Raw genomic sequence first — 16,995 nt, 5'->3', positions numbered from 1 at the left:
GAACTCAGGTCCTCTGAGTCCCAGGCCCGTGCTCTTTCTACTAGAATACACTGCTTCTAGAAAAAAAGAGGTGGTCCACAGTGTTGAAGACAGTTGAGAAGGATTAGGAGGGAGTAGAGGCCATTGGATTTGGCAAGAAGGAGATCATGGGTGACCTCAAAAAAGCCAGTTTTGGTAGAGCAAGGGAGCAGAAGCCAGACTGGAGGGGGTCAAGGAGAGAATTGAAGGAGAGAAAGTGGAAGGAGTTTGGAGAGGAAAGGTAGGAGGGAGATGGGGTGATAACCGGAAGGAGTCTTGGGGTCAAAGGAGAGCTTTTTTAGGATGGGGAGACATGGGCATCTTTCAGATGCTTAAAGGGTTGTAAAGTGATTCTCCATCTTGCATGTCTTCCTGCAATTCCATCTCTTCCAACAAGCTATCCTGGGTTCATCTCCCAGCACTCTGAGCCATATCACCCCTTCAGCCATCTCTAGCTCCTCTGAATTGATGTATATTCCCCTTGGCACTCAGATCTACGTTTGCTCGATTCTTTTTTACTCTGACAGTGTTGTAGATATTTTTAGGTATGTCTCCCCCATTAGAGGGTGAGCTCTTTGTAGACAGGGAATGCTTGTTTCAATCAATCAATCAATCAATCGTGTTTATTGAGTGCTTACTGTGTGCAGAGCACTGTACCAAGCGCTTGGGAAGTACAAGTTGGCAACATATGGAGATGGTCCCTTCACAACAGTGGGCTCACAGTCTAGAAGTTTCGTCTTATGCCGTCGAGTCGTTGCCGACCCATAGCGATGCCCCGGACACATCTCTCCCAGAACGTCCTGCTCTCCCTCTGCAATCGTTCTGGTAGCGTATCCATGGAGTTTTCTTGGTAAAGATACGGAAGTGGTTTACAATTTCCTCCTTCCACGCGCTGAACTTGAGAATCCACCTCCACTCTCTCCCGTGCCGCTGCTGCCCGGCATGGGTGAGTTTTGACTTGTAGCAGATTGCCTTCCACTCACTTGCTAGCCACTGCCCAAACTAGGAATGAAATGGGTCTGTCTCTTCTTGACTCTCCTCCCGTAGCCGAGACTGGTAGAGTCCTGGAAACTCTCCAGATTTTTCCCTGAGAGGGGGGTAGGGAATGCACCACTTGGTTATTCAGAACTTTCCCAGTTGGGAAAGCTCAATAAGTGTGGCTACCACTACAGAGAATGAATGCTAAGAAGGCCACCATCACACTGTTCCCCAAGTCTTCTTTGGGGCCAATGTCAGAGACAGCGTATTGAGTCGGATGGGTTAGTGGTCTGACTCAGTATAGTAGCATTCAGGGTCTTTGGTAGCATCCCTGCCACCGCCAACCCCTCTAGACTGTAAGCTCGTTGTGGGCAGGAAATGTGTTTATTGTTGTCGTGTACTTTCCTCAACGCTTAGTCCACAGTTCTGCACACAGTTCAATAAATACGACTGAATGAATGAACCCATGGATGCCAGGTTTGATTCTTGCCTGGTTAGTTCAGTCCACATTTCCCCACTCCTTAAGAACCTCCAGTGGTTGCTCATCCAGCAGCGTGGCTCGGTGGAAAGAGCCCGGGCTTTGGAGTCCGAGGTCGTGGGTTCAAATCCTGGCTCCTCCAATTGTCAGCTGTGTGACTTTGGGCAAGTCACTTAACTTTTCCGGGCCTTAGTTCCCTCATCTGTAAAATGGGGATGAAGACTGTGAGCCCTGCGTGGGACAACCTGATCCTCAGCACTTAGAAAAGTGCTTTGCACATAGTAAGCGCTTAATAAATGCCAACATTATTATTATTATCCACCTCTGCATCAAATGGAACACTCTACCATCGACTTTAAAGCACTCAATCACCTCGCCCCCTCTTCTTAATAATAATAATAACAGCATTTATTAAGCGCTTACTCTTCTACTACAATCTAGCCCACACTTCACTCCTCTAATACTAGCTTGCTCCCTGCATTTCAATCTCATCTATCTTGCCACTGACTTCTCTCCCACGTCCTTCCGCTCACCTGGGATGCCCTCCCTCTTCATATAGGACAGATGATCACTCTCCCTACCTTCAAAGCCTTATTAAAATCACCTCTCCTCCAAGAGGCCTTCTTCAACTAAGCCCCCATTTCCTCTTCTCCCACTTCCTTCTGTGCTGCCACTGCACTTGGATTTGCACCCTTTAGTCACCCCTCCCTCAGCCCCACGACACTTCTGTACATATCCACAATTTCTTTATTTGTATTGTTGTCTGTCTTCCCTTCTAGATTAGTGAGCTGTGGGCAGAGAAGATGCCCCCCTCCCTCCTGGCTCTGCCCGCAACTTGGCAGGGCCCTAAGTGAGGCCAGACGAGGAGCCCATGGACACCCAGGAACATTGAACGACTGGACACAGGAAGGTGCCTGAACTCTGGGCGTTTCAACCCTGCGCTTCGGGCCAGAGACCAGCTTGGGTAGGGATGATGGAGAAGTGGGATGAGAAGCAGCGTGGCTTAGTGGCTAGAGCACGGGCTTGGAAGTCAGAGGCCATGGGTTCTAATCCTGGCTCTGCCACATGTCTGCTGTGTGACCTTGAGCAAGTCACTTCACTTTTCTGGCCCTCAGTTACCTCATCTGTAAAATGGGGATTAAGAGTGTGAGCCTTTTGTGGGACAGGGACTGTGTCCAACCTGACTGACCAACTTGTATCTACCTCAGCGCTTAGAACAGTGCTTGGCACATAGTAAGTGCTTAACAAGTACCCTAATTATTATTATTATTATTATTATAGTGCATCTTGTTCAGTGTGGGGACCAGCTTAGCAGGGCCTGGGGTGCCTCTGCGCAGTCCTAACTCTTCTCCCTCCCCTTCAGCCTCCAGCCCCCTTCTTCATTCATTCATTCATTCATTCATATTTATTGAGCGCTTACTGTGTGCAGAGCACTGTACTGAGCACCTGGGAAGTGCAAGTCGGCAACATAGAGAGACGGTCCCTACCCGACAACGGGCTCACAGTCTAGAAGGGGGAGACAGACAACAAAACATGTGGACAGGTGTCAAGTCATCAGAATAAATAGAAATAAAGCTAGATGCACACAGACATCACATTTTGGGGGCTCAGAAAAAAACAAATTAAGCATCATCCTCCTGCCAGCACCCAGAGAGGGTTCACATTGAAAGGTTCAGTTTCTCCTTGGAAGCTTTAGTGTGGTAGGAAAAAAAACAAAAAACACTCTGTCACAAGGCTCTCCAGGAAGATTCCTTTTGGTGTCAGGGAGCATGGCGAGGTGAAGGTATTAAAGGGAAAGGTCACCAGTTAGTTGATTTCTTGCCCCGTGGCTTTGTCCAACCTTGCTACTCCAATCTCCTCTAACCCTCTTCCTTAAAATCCAGGGTAAGCATCCATTCATCAGATCTCCATCTCTGCCCCTGCTCTCTCTCCCTCCCTTCAGGCTCGGGTCTCCTCCTGCCCTGTTCCCTGCCTTCCACTCTCGCCCTGGGCCAGCTCAGCAGGGAAATTACGCAGTGGCCTAGAACTGGCCTTGCCTGAAACTGGCAACTGCTGGGTTGGTCTCCTGCTCCCAGTCTGCCCAGCCCGGCCCCTCGCTCCCTCTGCCTCCATGCCCTCCGTGCCAAAGTCTCCCCCATCTCCCCAGCCCCCCACCCCAGTTCCCCTCTGCCCTGCGGTGGGCTAGTACATATCTGGGGGTGAGAAGGGGAGGAGGAGAGATGGGAGCAGAGACAGGGAAGAGGAGGAGAGGAGTCCGGGGGCTCTCGGCAGACTCGTGGCTCCCAGGATTGGCAGGTCAGAGGTGGACAAACAGACCAAAGGTGGACCCGACCGCTTCCCTAACCGACGGAGCGGAGAGGACGCAGTACCTCGGCCCGGGGTCAGAAACGACCGGGATCTGGAGACAATGAGGTGAGTGGAACAGGCTGGGGCTCCTTATTCCTTATCCCTGTCCCCCTGAAAGTGGGGTGGGAGTTATGGGGGTTGTGGAGCGAGGCTCCTCCCCAGAGCTTGCCAGCTGCCAAGGCTGAAGAGAGCGAGTCCTGACCAGGACAATGGTCCCCTGACCCCTTCTGGACATTGGGATGGATTTTAGCTGAGATACTGGGAGAGTGGGGCGGGAACAGGGACTGGGTGTTGGGGAGGGGGCCGGGGGAGAAGGGGGAGGGTGGTGGGAATGGGGTGGGGGAGGAGTTGAGGGAGAAGGGCCTGAGTGGGGGCTGGGAGATAGTGGGGCAGGGGCCTGGGGGGAATGATGGGAGTTGGGGGCTGGAGGAGGAGTGGGGCAGAAGCGGAGACCAGGGGAGAGTGGTGGGAGCCGGCGGGCTGGGGCTGGGGGGGAGAATGCCTGAGTGGGGTCTGGGGAAAGAAATGGGGTTTGGGGGAGAGTTGTGGGAACAGGAGTCTGGGGGAGAGCGGTTGAACTGGGATTGGGGGGCAAGGACTGGGGGAGAGTGGTGGGAGCAGGGGCCTGGGAGAGAGTGGCGGGTCCGGGGGCTGTGCCTTCTCATCCGGTCCCCCCTGTCTCAGCAGCGGGGCCGGGGGCAGCGTGCCTGCCTCCGTGCCTAAGAGTGCGTGGGCCTGTGGCAGTGGCACAGCCAGCTCAGCATGGCGGGTCCCAGCTATCTCCCCATTCCTACCCCGGTGGCCAGGCTGTGCCTCCTGTTGGCAGCCGTGTGGCACACGGCGGCCGGCGCCCCTCGGCCGCAGATGTTTGGGAGGCTCACGTCCCCTGGCTTCCCTGCCGAGTACCCCAATAACAAGGAGAAGAGCTGGCAGCTGGCAGTGCCCCCAGGCCACATCATCAAGATTTACTTCACCCACTTCAACCTGGAGCTGTCCTACCTCTGCGAGTATGACTACGTGAAGGTAGTACCGTGGGACGGGGCAGGCCGTGGGCCCATGGACTGAGTTGGGCTGTGTGGTGTGGGATGATTAGAATAATAATAATGATGATGATGCGCTTACTACGTGCAAAGCACTGTTCATTCATTCAATCGTATTTATTGAGCGCTTACTGTGTGCAGAGCACTGTACTAAGCTCTTGGGAAGTACACGCTGGCAACATATAGAGACGGTCCCTACCCAACAGTGAGCTCACAGTCTAGAAGGCTCACTGTCTAGTGGGCTCACTGTTCTAAGCGCTGGGGAGGTTACAAGGTGATAGGTTGTCCCACGGGGGGATCACAGTCTTCATCCCCATTTTCCGGATGAGGGAACGGAGGCCCAGAGAAGTGAAGTGGCTTGCCCAAAGCCACACAGCTAAGTGGCGGAGCCGGGATTTGAACCCATGACCTCTGACTCCAAAGTCCGTGCTCTTTTCCACTGAGCCACGCTGCTTCTCTACTGCAGCTGCCAGGCTTGGGGGTGGGGAGGGCGTAAGTCCAGCCAAAAGCACCCGAGAGCGGGGAGATGCAATCTCTCCCATGCTCCCTGTACTTGGATTTGCTCCCCTTTTTTTCACCCCTCCCTCAGTCCCCCATCACTTACATCCATACCCGAAATGTATTTATTTGATGATGATGATGATGATAATGGTATTTGTTAAGCACTTACTATGTGCAAAGCACTGTTCTAAGCTCTGGGGAGGTTACAAGGTAATCAGGTTGTCCCACGAGGGGCTCACAGTTTTAATCCCCATTTTACAGCTGAGGTAACTGAGGCCCAGAGAAGTTAAGTGACTTGCCCAAAGTCACACAGCTGACAGTTGGCGGAGCTGGGATTTGAACCCATGACCTCTGACTCCAAAGCCTGTGCTCATTCCACTTAGTCACGCTGCTTCTGTCTTCCACTCTAGACTGTAAGCTCACTGTGGGTATATCCCACAGGGTGGTATATCACCCTGTATATATGTTTGTACATATTTGTTACTCTATTTATTTATTTATTTTACTTGTACATATCTATTCTATTTATTTTATTTTGTTAGTATGTTTGGTTTTGTTCTCTGCCTCCCCCTTTTAGACTGTGAGCCCACTGTTGGGTAGGGACTGTCTCTATATGTTGCCAACTTGTACTTCCCACGCACTCAGTACAGTGCTCTGCACACAGTAAGCACTCAATAAATACGATTGATGATGATGATGATGTGGGCAGGGAGCATGTCTACCAACTCTGTTATATTGTACTCTCCCAAGCGCTTAGGACAGTGCTCTGCACACAGTCAGGGCTCAATAAATACGATTGATCGCTTAGACTGTGGGTGGGCGTTTGATCGCTTGGACTGCGGGTGGGCGCCCTGGGACTTGGGACTTTTCCAGGGGAAAAACAAACAGTTTGCGTTGTTCCCAGAAAAAAATCAGCAGAACCCTGACCCTCCCATTGGGTCACTCTGACCATGAGGCAGCTTGGGGTGCTCTGGCCTCTACCCAGTGGGGCTGGGGGGGGGAGAGGAGTCCAAGGAGGCTTTCCTGAGGACCCTCCCGGGGTGGCAGGGGGCCTGGGCTTGGGGAAAGCACATCATCTCCCCGCCGTGTCTCCTCCTCACCCCCCATATGGCTACAGCTGCGCTCTGGGGACGAGGAGCTAGTGACGCTGTGCGGGCAGGAGAGCACCGACACGGAGCAGGCTCCCGGCAACCGCACTTTCCGATCCATCAGCAACAGCCTGGTTGTGACCTTCCGCTCGGACTACTCCAACGAGAAGCCGTTCACCGGCTTCGAGGCCTTCTACGCCGCGGAAGGTGAGGTTCTGCGGCGGGGCCGGGGTCTCCTTAGCCACCGACCGCCCAGACTGGACAGTCTCATCACTGGGGAGATCTAGCGAGCCCCTGAGGGATGATCACATCACGCTACTGCATGCCGGTGATCCCCTCTAAGGAAGAGACAGCTCCCTTCCCCACCAGGAGCCCATCTGATAGAGGAGATAAGATGGACCAACCCAAAATCAACGCTCCTGGGTACAAATTTAAGGAGGGGGTCACAATTTGGGCTGATGGGTAGGAGAGTTGGTTTGTGTGTGGTGGTGGGGGGCAATCAGGGAAGGTTCCCTGGAGGAGGTGGGCCTTGAGCTGCAATTTAAAGTGAGAGGGAGAGAGCATTACCAAGGGCTTGGGCTAAGACCTCCAGAGAAGCCAGAACTAGCCAGGTGAAGACCTAGCTGGGCTGGAAGCCAGAGCTGGATTCAGTCAATCAGTAGTATTTACTGAGCACTCATTCAACCACCCCCAGCCCCACAGCACTTAGGTGCATAATAATAACAATAATAATAATGATGATGGCATTTATTAAGTGCTTACTATGTGCAAAGCACTGTTCTAAGCACTGGGGAGATTACAAGGTGATCAGGTTGTCCCACGGGGGGATCACAGTCTTCATCTCCATTTTACAGATGAGGGAACTGAGGACAGATGAGGGAACATATCCTTGGCTCTGCCATTCCCCATCTATCATTTATTTCACCGCCTGCCTCCCACTCTAGACTGTAAGCTCCTTGTGGATGGGCAGGGTTGACAGTTGTCTGCCAACTAACTCTATTTGTATTGTACTCTCCCAAATGCTTAGATCAGTGCTTTGCACACAGTAAGTGCTCAATAAATACCACTGATTACTGCATGCAGAGCACTGCTCGGGAGAGTAAAATGGAGTTTGTAGATACGCTACCTGTCCTTGAGGAGTTGGACTTGCCCCCCTCATTCGAGGCCCCGGGCTCCCCACTTGTGAAGTGGGAGTGATCAGGCCTGCCCCCTCCTCACTCCCACAGCACCGCGTACCTCATTGCAAGCTGAGAGGGGGGAGAGTCTAAGCAGGCCTGGCTTTGAGCTTCCTAGATCCAGCACCTCTCAGCGGGCCCCACGCTCAACCTCGACTTCCCTGGAAGAGAACCCGGCCGCACAACCATCTCTTCGTTGTCCATTTTGTGGATTATCCAGGCCCTTCTCAGTACAGAGCCCTGCACACAGTATGTGCTCACTAAATACCACTGATGGATGCATGTCCTCCTCCTCCCTCATTCATTCTTTCATTCATTCAATCGTATTTATTGAGCACTTACTGTGTGCAGAGCACTGTACTAAGTGCTTGGGAAGTACAAGTCGGCAACATATAGAGATGGTCCCTACCCAACAGCGGGCTCACAGTCTAGAAGGGGGAGACAGACAACAAAACAAAACATGTGGACAGGTGTCAAGTCGTCAGAACAAATAGAATTAAAGCTAAATGCACATCATTAACAAAATAAATAGAATAGGAAATATGTACAAGTAAAATAAATAGAGCAATAAATCCGTACAAACATATATGCAGGTGCTTAGTATGGTGCTCTGCACACAGTAAGAGCTCAATAAATACGATTGAATGAATATATAGAGGAGCTGTGGGGAGAGGAAGGGGAGGTAGGGCAGGGGGGATGGGGAGGAGGAGAGGAAAAAGGGGGCTCAGTCTGGGAAGGCCTCTCGGAAGAGGTGAGCTCTCAGTAGAGCCCTCCTGCCAACTGCCTCTAGTCACTGCTGGTTAACTCTCCTAGCAAGAGGGCAAGGAGAGGAAATAAAATACCAGCCAAGATTCCGGAATCTGAGCCGGAATCTGGCTCAGGAAGTAGCCTGAGCCAGTGTTTGGTGGGGAAGGTGGAAACCGTTAGCTCAAAAAAGGCTTTGGGGGGCTTTGACTCCCCCAGATGTCGATGAGTGTGCCGCCTTGCCGGGCAGGGAGCCCATCTGCGACCACCACTGTCACAACCACGTGGGAGGCTTCTACTGCTCCTGCCGGCTCGGCTACACCCTGCACCGGGACAAGCGGACGTGCTCGGGTGAGAGACTCCCACCGGCTACCCCAACCCCCTCCTTACTTTTCTCCTCCTGCCACCAGCCCGGAGCCCCCTGGTTGGGAGGTGGGTAGCCCAGCCGGCCTACTGGGACGAGCTTGGAGGTTGCCCTTCGAGCCTGGGAGTTGTGGGTGGGGAAGAGATCGTGGGGACAGCGCTGCCCCTGGGGCCTGTCTGCCCTTCGGGCCATTAACTTGGGCAACTCCTTTGCCCACTCAACCCAGGAGAGGCTGCTGGGACTTGGACATGAGGCGGCTGCTGGGCTCAGAGCCAACGCCTGGCATTTGGCCAGCTCTGGGGCACAAGAGCCAAACGAAAGCCCTCCCCAGCTGCGGAGGAGGGGCTCCGAGGCCTGGCAGGGAAGGTGATCTGGGGAGAGGACTCAACCCTGTCAGCCATGTCTGGTGTCCTTTCAGAAACAGCCTCCCGGAGGGGTGAGGGGATGGGGCATCTGAGGCTGGGGTTCCAGCCAACCTCTGGATCTGTTCCTTCTGCTCTTGTTTCCAATGGGGGCTGAGGCCCTTCTCTTTTCTTCTTGTCGGGGGGGTGGTGGTGGAGGTTGGATGTCCTCTATGGCTCAGGCTTGGGCAGAGAACTCAGTGCTCACCCTCATCCTGCCAAGCCGGGGAGAATCAGGGATGGGAATAAGGAGACCCCCTGCCCTGCCTTTTCCCGGGGAGACTCAGGAATCTTCCCCTAAAGCCCCTCAGGGCCAGTGTGGCTCCTCTGAGGTTGCCCCCCAACCCCATCTTTTAAGCTCCAGCTGACTGGGCTCTTTTTTTTTTTTGTCTTTGTTTTCCAGCACAAGATAACTAAACGCCCTTTCCCTTAGGCAGAAAGCAAGACAGGGGCCCTTCAGCCGGTCAGAGGCCTCAGGACCTGTCTGCTTTCGGTCAGATCCCGCTTCCGGTTGGTTAGACAATAAAAGGGCTTTTCCTGTTCTCAGCCAGCTGTTGCCTAAGGCCTCTCTTTGTAACTGGGTCCAGGGGCTGGGAGGGATGCCAAGAAGGCCCCTGAAGTCCAGAACTTCAGCATTCCGGGATTCCCTCTGGGGATCCGATCTAAACTCACAGGCAGATGGAAAGGGAGGGAGGGATCTCGGATGGGACTGGGTCCAGGGGCGGAGAGAGATGCTGGCCACCATCTCCTATGTGGGGGACTTAATTCTCCAAACCACAATGTAGCTAAACCTCTGGGACTAGTGAGAGACACTGATGGCAGCATCTTGGGCAGTTGGAAAACTTGTTCTACCCAGACAGGACTGCTGCAGCAGCTTGGATCGCTGGGATCTGCCTGCAGCCTGCTCCTTACGGAGAGAAGAGTAATAATAATAATAACGATGGTATTTGCTAAGTGCTTATTATTTGCCAAACACTACTCTAAGCACTGGGGTAGATGCAAAGTAATCAAGTTGTCTCACGTGGGGCTCACAATCTTAATCGCCATTTTACAGATGAGGGAACTGAGGCACAGAGAAGGCAAGTGACTCGCCCAAGGTCACACAGCAGACAATACTGTGAGCTCCCTGTGGGACAACCTGATCACCTTGTAACCTCCCCAGCACTTAGAACAGTGTTTTGCACATAATAAGCGCTTAATAAATGTCATTATTATTATTATTATTATTAAGTGGCAGAGTTGGGATTAGAACCCATGACTTCTGACTCCCAAGCCTGTGCTCTTTCCCCTAATCCACGCTGCTTCTACAGTAGCCATCAGCGTGGCTAAGTGGAAAGAGCACGGACTTTGAAGTCAGAGGTCATCGGTTCAAATCCCGGCTCTACCAACTGTCAGCTGTGTGACTTTGGGCTAGTCACTTCACTTCTCTGGGCCTCAGTTACCTCATCTGTAAAATGGGGATTAAAACTGTGAGCGCCCCCCGTGGGACGACCTGATCACCTTGTAAACTTCCCAGCGCTTAGAACAGTGCTTTGCACATAGTAAGTGCTTAACAAATACCATTATTATTATTATTATTGAGAGGTAGCCCTGGCCAACTGCTCCCTGGGACAAGGGAATCTAGGATTTACAGCCCCTTTCCTCAGTCCCTGGCCTCTCTCTCGCTCTGCCTCTGCAGTTTTCCTAGCCGTAGCAGTGGGATGGGCTCAAAGTGGCTTTGAATGCTGTTGGAGAGACTTTTCATTGTCCCCAGGGTAGAGGCAGAGACCCCCAAAGTTGGATAAATAATGAAGGGAGCCCCAGGAGGGGTAGCATCATCTTTCTGGCCATCTGAAAGACTGTAGTGATACAGAAAGGAACAGAAAGTCGAGAGGCATTTTCTGGTGGAGCAAAGAACTCGGTAGCCGTAGGCTCAATGTGGGCAGGGAATGGGTCTACCGACTCTGTTGTATTTATAATGACATTTATTAAGCGTGTGTTATGTGCAAAGCCCTGTTCTAAGCACTGGGGAGGTTACAAGGTGATCAGGTTGTCCCACGGGGGGCTCACAGTCTTAATCCCCATTTTACAGATGAGGTAACTGAGGCACAGAGAAGGTAAGTGACTTGCCCAAAGTCACAAAGATGACAAGCATAAGTGCTCAACAAATACGATTGAATGAATGAATGAATCCCCCCGCCTTACCTCCTTCCCCTCCCCACAGCACCTGTATATATGTTTGTACATATTTATTACTCTATTTTATTTGTACGTATTTATTCTATTTATTTTATTTTGTTAATATGTTTTGTTTTGTTCTCTGTCTCCCCCTTCTAGACTGTGAGCCCACTGTTGGGTAAAGGACCGTCTCTATATGCTGCCATCTTTTACTTCCCAAGCGCTTAGTACAGTGCTCTGCACACAGTAAGCGCCAAATAAATACGATTGAATGAATGAATGAATGAATGAAAGCGGTGGAGTTGGGATTTGAACCCATGACCTCTGATTCTTTCCACCGAGCCACGCTGCTTCTCACGCTGCTTGTATTGTACCCTCAAGTGGTTTGTACAGTGTTCTGCACAAAGTAAGCACTCAGTAACTACCACTGATGATGTTGATGATAGTAGTGGGAGTAGCATTTAATGAGCACCCATTTGCGACAGTGCACAGTACTAGATTCTGGTGAAGAATGGAATAACACGTGTTCCCTGGCTGCAAGGAGCCAAACACTCTAACAGGGAAACAAATATCAGGGAAACAAATAGCAGGGAACAGTACATTTCTCATTAACAGTGTGTATCCTCCAAGCAGCAGAAGTCTTTGAGGGAGTCTGGGCTGGTGGTGTGGGGGGGCCAGTAGGCCCTAGGTAGAACCCAGTGTGGCCAGATGGAAGCTACAAATCAATATCAATCAATCGTATTTATTGAGCGCTTACTATGTGCAGAGCACTGTACTAAGCGCTTGGGAAGTACAAATTGGCATCACATAGAGACAGTCCCTACCCAACAGTGGGCTCACAGTCTAAAAGGGGGAGACAGAGAACAGAACCAAACATACCAACAAAATAAAATAAGTAGGATAGAAATGTACAAGTAAAATAAATAAATAAATAAATAAATAGAGTAATAAATATGTACAAACCATGTTCCCTGAGAAATATTCCCCGAGAAATAAATGCATGGCATTTATTGAGCACTTACTGTGTGCAGAGCACTGAACTAAGCGCTTGGGAGAGTATAATACAACAGAGTTGGCAAACACATTCCCTGCCCACAACAATGATGATGATGGCATTTATTAAGTACTATGTGCAGAGCACTGTTCTAAGCACTGGGGAGTTTACAAGCTGATCAGGTTGTCCCACGGCGGGCTCACAGTCTTAATCCCCATTTTACAGATGAGGGAACTGAGGCCCAGAGAAGTGAAGTGACTTGCCCAAAGTCCCACAGCTGACAAGTGGCGGAGCCGGGATTTGATCCGATGACCTCCGAATCCAAAGCCCGGGCTCTTTCCACTGAGCCACGCTGCTTCCAAGCTTAGAGTCTAGAGGATGGATGGAGTGGGGAACCTCAGAGTGGCTCTTTGATCATGTCCAAAGGCCTGGTGCGGTTCTGGGAGGTGCAGAGCAGAGAATGCCAGAGGAAACCTTGAAGTTTAAGGTGGGAGGGGAAGAGGCATAAACTCAAGAGAAAAGGAGAGAAAGGAAAGATGGAGCCAGCCTCGGATTGACTCTGCAGATGGTGAGGGTGGAAGGAAAAATAAAAGAAAAAGATTTGGGTACACATCCCACCTAGATCAGCTGATTACTATGCCTCAGCAGCAGGAAATCCAGGTGTCTCTAGATTAAGTGAATCCTGGGAAGGGGACAAGGTGCAGGTGAAAGCTGGAGAAATTGGAGCTTGAAAACCTTCCATTTTTTGCAGTTCAAAGAGCAAGGAAATCCTCAGGGTGCTAGAGGAGCAGGGTGGCCTCGTGAAAGCAGCACAGGAGTCAGAGGACCTGTGTTCTAAACCCAGCTCTGCCGAGTGCTTGTTGTGTGTGACCTTGGACAAGTCACTTAAATTCTCTGTGCCTCAGTTTCTTCAACTGTAAAATGGGGACTAAATCATATTTCCTCCTACTCAGATAATGAGCCCTAGGTGGGACGGGGACTGCATCCAACCTGATAAATTTGGATCTACCCCCGGTGCTTAGAGAACTGTGTTTGACAAATAGTAAGTGTTTAACGAATACCGTGACAAAAGAGCCGAAAATGAAGGGGTTTGAATATCTTCTGTGAGCCTTGAGCTGCTCTAAGATGCCTGGCTTATAAACTCCGGCTGCCGGTACTGGAATCCATGGGGCATCAAGGGACTGAAACTGCAGCAAGACAGGTGGAAGTCAGACATCAGGAAGGACCATCTGCCTGAGCGTCAAGGTTGGTTCATGCTGGAGAATTGACTGAATGAGAAAAATTAGTGACCCGTGACAGGGAGACAGCCCATAAAGGGTGACTGGAGGAAAATGTGGTGCTGTCCCTCAATCAATTACATTTATTGAGTGCTTACTGTGTTCAGAGCACTGTACCAAGTTCTTGGGAGAGTACAATGTAACAGGTGCATTCTCTGCCCAAAATGAGCTAGCTGTCTAGAGTGGGAGACAGACATTAATATAAATAAATCACGGCTATGTACATAAGTGCTGTAGGGCTGGGAGGGGGATGAGTAAATGGAGCAAGTCAGGGTGACACCGAAGGGAGTGGAAGAAAAGGAAAAGGTGGCTCAGGAGATGAGCCTTCAATAAGGCTTTGAAAGGCAGGGGGAGTGTAATTGTCAGATATGAAGATGGAAGACGTTCTAGCTTTCTAAAAGAGAAGTGGCATCCATCTTTTTTGGGTGGTCTTGGAGACTAGGGTTGGGGCCAGTTGTCCTCTCTAAATTCCTGCCGGCTCTGGGATTCCATGAGAGGGAATGTGTGGGAATTTCCTTCCCTCCGGGGAAGATTTTAATGATGCCCTCCCTGGACAAGTCCCTGCACTTTCTGATTCAACCTGGCAAACTTGCCGCTGGGCCTGGGAGTCTTCTTTTCCAGTGAGCTGCCTCACCAAAGGCCCAGCAGTCCTAGTTGTCCTGGCTCTTGAATTGGGGCATCAGTGGTGAAAGAAACAAGTGGCTTCCCCATCCTCTCTCAAGCTCAACCAGGAAGAGGACTGACCTGGAAGCTGACAAGAACCTCCCTCTCTCTTCACCCCTGACCTTAAAACTGGGCTGGAGACAGATCATTCCTCCTTTTCTCAGGGGGATGCTCTCTTTGAGCTAAGCAGTTCAGAGCATCTTACTCCTACTTGGCCCCCAAACTTCTCCCCTATTTTGAGGAGCCAGAGGCCCTGTGGACGGGTGGAGGCTGCCCTAACCTCCTCCCAGCTTCTACCTCTCAGCTGCCTTTGACACTGTCGAGCATCCCCTTCTCCTCAACATGTCATCCAACCTTGGCTTCACGGACTCTAGCCTTTCCTGGTTCTCCTCTTATCTCTCTGGCCATTCATTCTCAGTCTCCTTCGCGGGCTCCTCCTCCCCCTCCCATCCCTTAACTGCAGGGGTTCCTCAAGGGTCAGTACTTGGTCCCCTTCTGTTCTCTGTCTATACTCACTCCCTTGGTGGACTCATTTGCTCCAATGGCTTAAACTATGGTCTCTACGCAGATGACACTCAAATCTACATCTCCTCCCATTCTTTCTCCCTCCAGGCTCATATCTTCTCCTGCCTTCAAGACATCTCCACCTGGTTGTCCGCCCACCACCTAAAGCTCAACATGTCCAAGACTGAGCTCCTTATCTTCCCTCCCAAACCCTGTCCTCTCCCTGACTTTCCCATCACTACCCTCCTTTCCGTCTCACAAGCCCGCAACCTTGGTGTCATCCTCGACTCCGCTCTCTCATTCACCCCACAGATCCGATCCGTCACCAAAACCTGCCGGTCTCACCTTCACAACATCGCCAAGACCTGCCCTTTCCTCTCCATTCAAACCTCTACCTTGTTGGTACAACCTCTCGTCATATCCCAATTGGATTACTGCATCACCATCCTTTCTGATCTCCCAACCTCCTGTCTCTCCCCGCTTCAGTCTATACTTCACTCTGCTGCCCAGCTCATCTTTCTATAGAAACGCTCTGGGCATGTCACCCCCTTCCTCAAAAATCTCCAGTGGTTGCCTATCAACCTTTGCATGAAGCAGAAACTCCTCATTATTGGCTTCAAAGCTCTCCATCACCTTACCCCTTCCTACCTCACCTCCCTTCTCTCCTTCTCCAGCCCAGCGCACGCCCTCCGCTCCTCTGCCGCTCTCCTCCTCACTGTGCCTCATTCTCGCCTGTCCCACCGTCGACCCCCGGCCCACGTCCTCCCTCTGGCCTGGAATGCCCTCCCTCCTCCCATCCGCCAAACTAGCTCTCTTCCCCCCCTCAAAGCCCTGCTGAGAGCTCACCTCCTCCAGGAGGCCTTCCCAGACTGAGCCCCCCTTTTCTCTGCTCCTCCTCCCCTCCCCATCGCCCCTACTCCCTCCCTCTGCTCTACCCCCTCCCTGCCCACAGCACTTGTGTATATTTATACATATTTATTATTCTATTTATTCTATTAATGATGTTTATATATCTATAATTCTATTTATCTATTTTGATGCTATTGATGCCTACTTGTTTCGTTTTGTTGTCTGTCTCCCCCTTCTAGACTGTGAGCCCATTGTTGGGTAGGGATTATCTCTGTTGCCGAATGGTACTTTCCAAGCACTTAGTACAGTGCTCTGCACACAGTAAGCATTCAATGAATATGATTGAATGAATGAACAAAGGAACCCAGGTGCTCTGACTCCCAAGTGGTTACTCATTCCCTAGGCTACGCCACTTCTCACCAGGTATGTCTCAGCCCTTCGCCTCACGTTACCTGCCATGCAGTTGGTTATTAGTCCAAGTTTCTACTCGGCTCCCTTCACTCTGCTTCTGAGACCAGACTTCCTGGGCAGAGGTAGCCCCAGGCCTTTACTCTGCGATGGAAAGAGAGGAAGTCTTGAAGGACAAATGAGATGGCTGTGATTTGAAGGGATTCGTGGTCACTGTCACCCTGTTCTGCTTTCTTCTCAGCAAAATGCACGGGCCTGGTTCTCTCTGAAAGATCCGGCGTGATTACAAGCCCTGATTACCCCAAGGGGTACCCCAAACTCTCCAACTGCAGCTACAGCATCCGAGTGGAAGATGGGTTCAGCATCATCCTGGAATTTGTGGAATCCTTTGATGTGGAAACTCATGAAAAGGCCCTGTGTCCCTATGACACCCTTAAGGTTGGTGCCCCAGGGTTCCCTGCAACAGGCTGGTTCGTTACTCCAGCTCTCTACAGAACCGATCAATCGGTGATATTTATTGAACATAGTACTGTACCAATAGAGCATAGTAAGCACATAGCGCTTAACAAATACCATCACTATTATTATGTAAGAGAAAGTTCAAGTTCATCAGGATACGGAAGAATAAGTATACAAATGAAAATCCGAATTAAAATATGCATATTAATACCAATTATAGTTACAAAAGGGCCAAGAATGACTTTTGGGCTGATGCTATTGAGCTGCAGTGAATTATTTGGGAAAGGCCTCCTGGAGAAGATGACATTTTAGGAGGGCTTTGAAGATAGGGAGAGTTGGGAGCTGGGCAATTTGGGCAGGGAGATGGGGGGAGATAAAGGCTAGGGAATAATATGTATGAGAGGCTGGAGGTGGGAGAATCAAGAGTGAGGAAGAGTTAGGTGAGCTGGGAGGAAAAGGGTGCGGGCTGGGGGTTAGCAGGTACAGAAAACTGTTCTGCTGGATGGGGAAGAGTTGGTGGAGACCCTTGAATCCACTTGTGAGGAGATTTT

At 51.0% G+C, this 16,995-nt stretch overlaps 1 protein-coding gene across 1 annotated transcript in view; it reads left to right on the top strand.

Moving 5' to 3' along the window:
• The first annotated feature begins 3,661 nt into the window (after positions 1 to 3,661).
• Positions 3,662 to 16,995, top strand: part of MASP2 (mannan binding lectin serine peptidase 2) — a 30,482-nt gene continuing 17,148 nt past the window's right edge. Inside the window, exons 1-5 of the mRNA XM_038747221.1 lie at positions 3,662 to 3,886; positions 4,627 to 4,843; positions 6,479 to 6,656; positions 8,588 to 8,719; positions 16,227 to 16,423. Coding sequence (XP_038603149.1) covers positions 3,882 to 3,886; positions 4,627 to 4,843; positions 6,479 to 6,656; positions 8,588 to 8,719; positions 16,227 to 16,423 — 729 coding nt within the window. The 5' untranslated portion in view covers positions 3,662 to 3,881. The remainder of the gene's footprint in view (positions 3,887 to 4,626; positions 4,844 to 6,478; positions 6,657 to 8,587; positions 8,720 to 16,226; positions 16,424 to 16,995) is intronic.

This window comes from Tachyglossus aculeatus, chromosome 5 (genome assembly GCF_015852505.1).
Source record: "Tachyglossus aculeatus isolate mTacAcu1 chromosome 5, mTacAcu1.pri, whole genome shotgun sequence".
In the NCBI taxonomy this organism is placed as follows: Eukaryota; Metazoa; Chordata; class Mammalia; order Monotremata; family Tachyglossidae; genus Tachyglossus; species Tachyglossus aculeatus.
The sequence above is the reverse complement of the archived record's forward strand: the minus strand, read 5'-3'. Positions and strand labels throughout refer to the sequence as shown.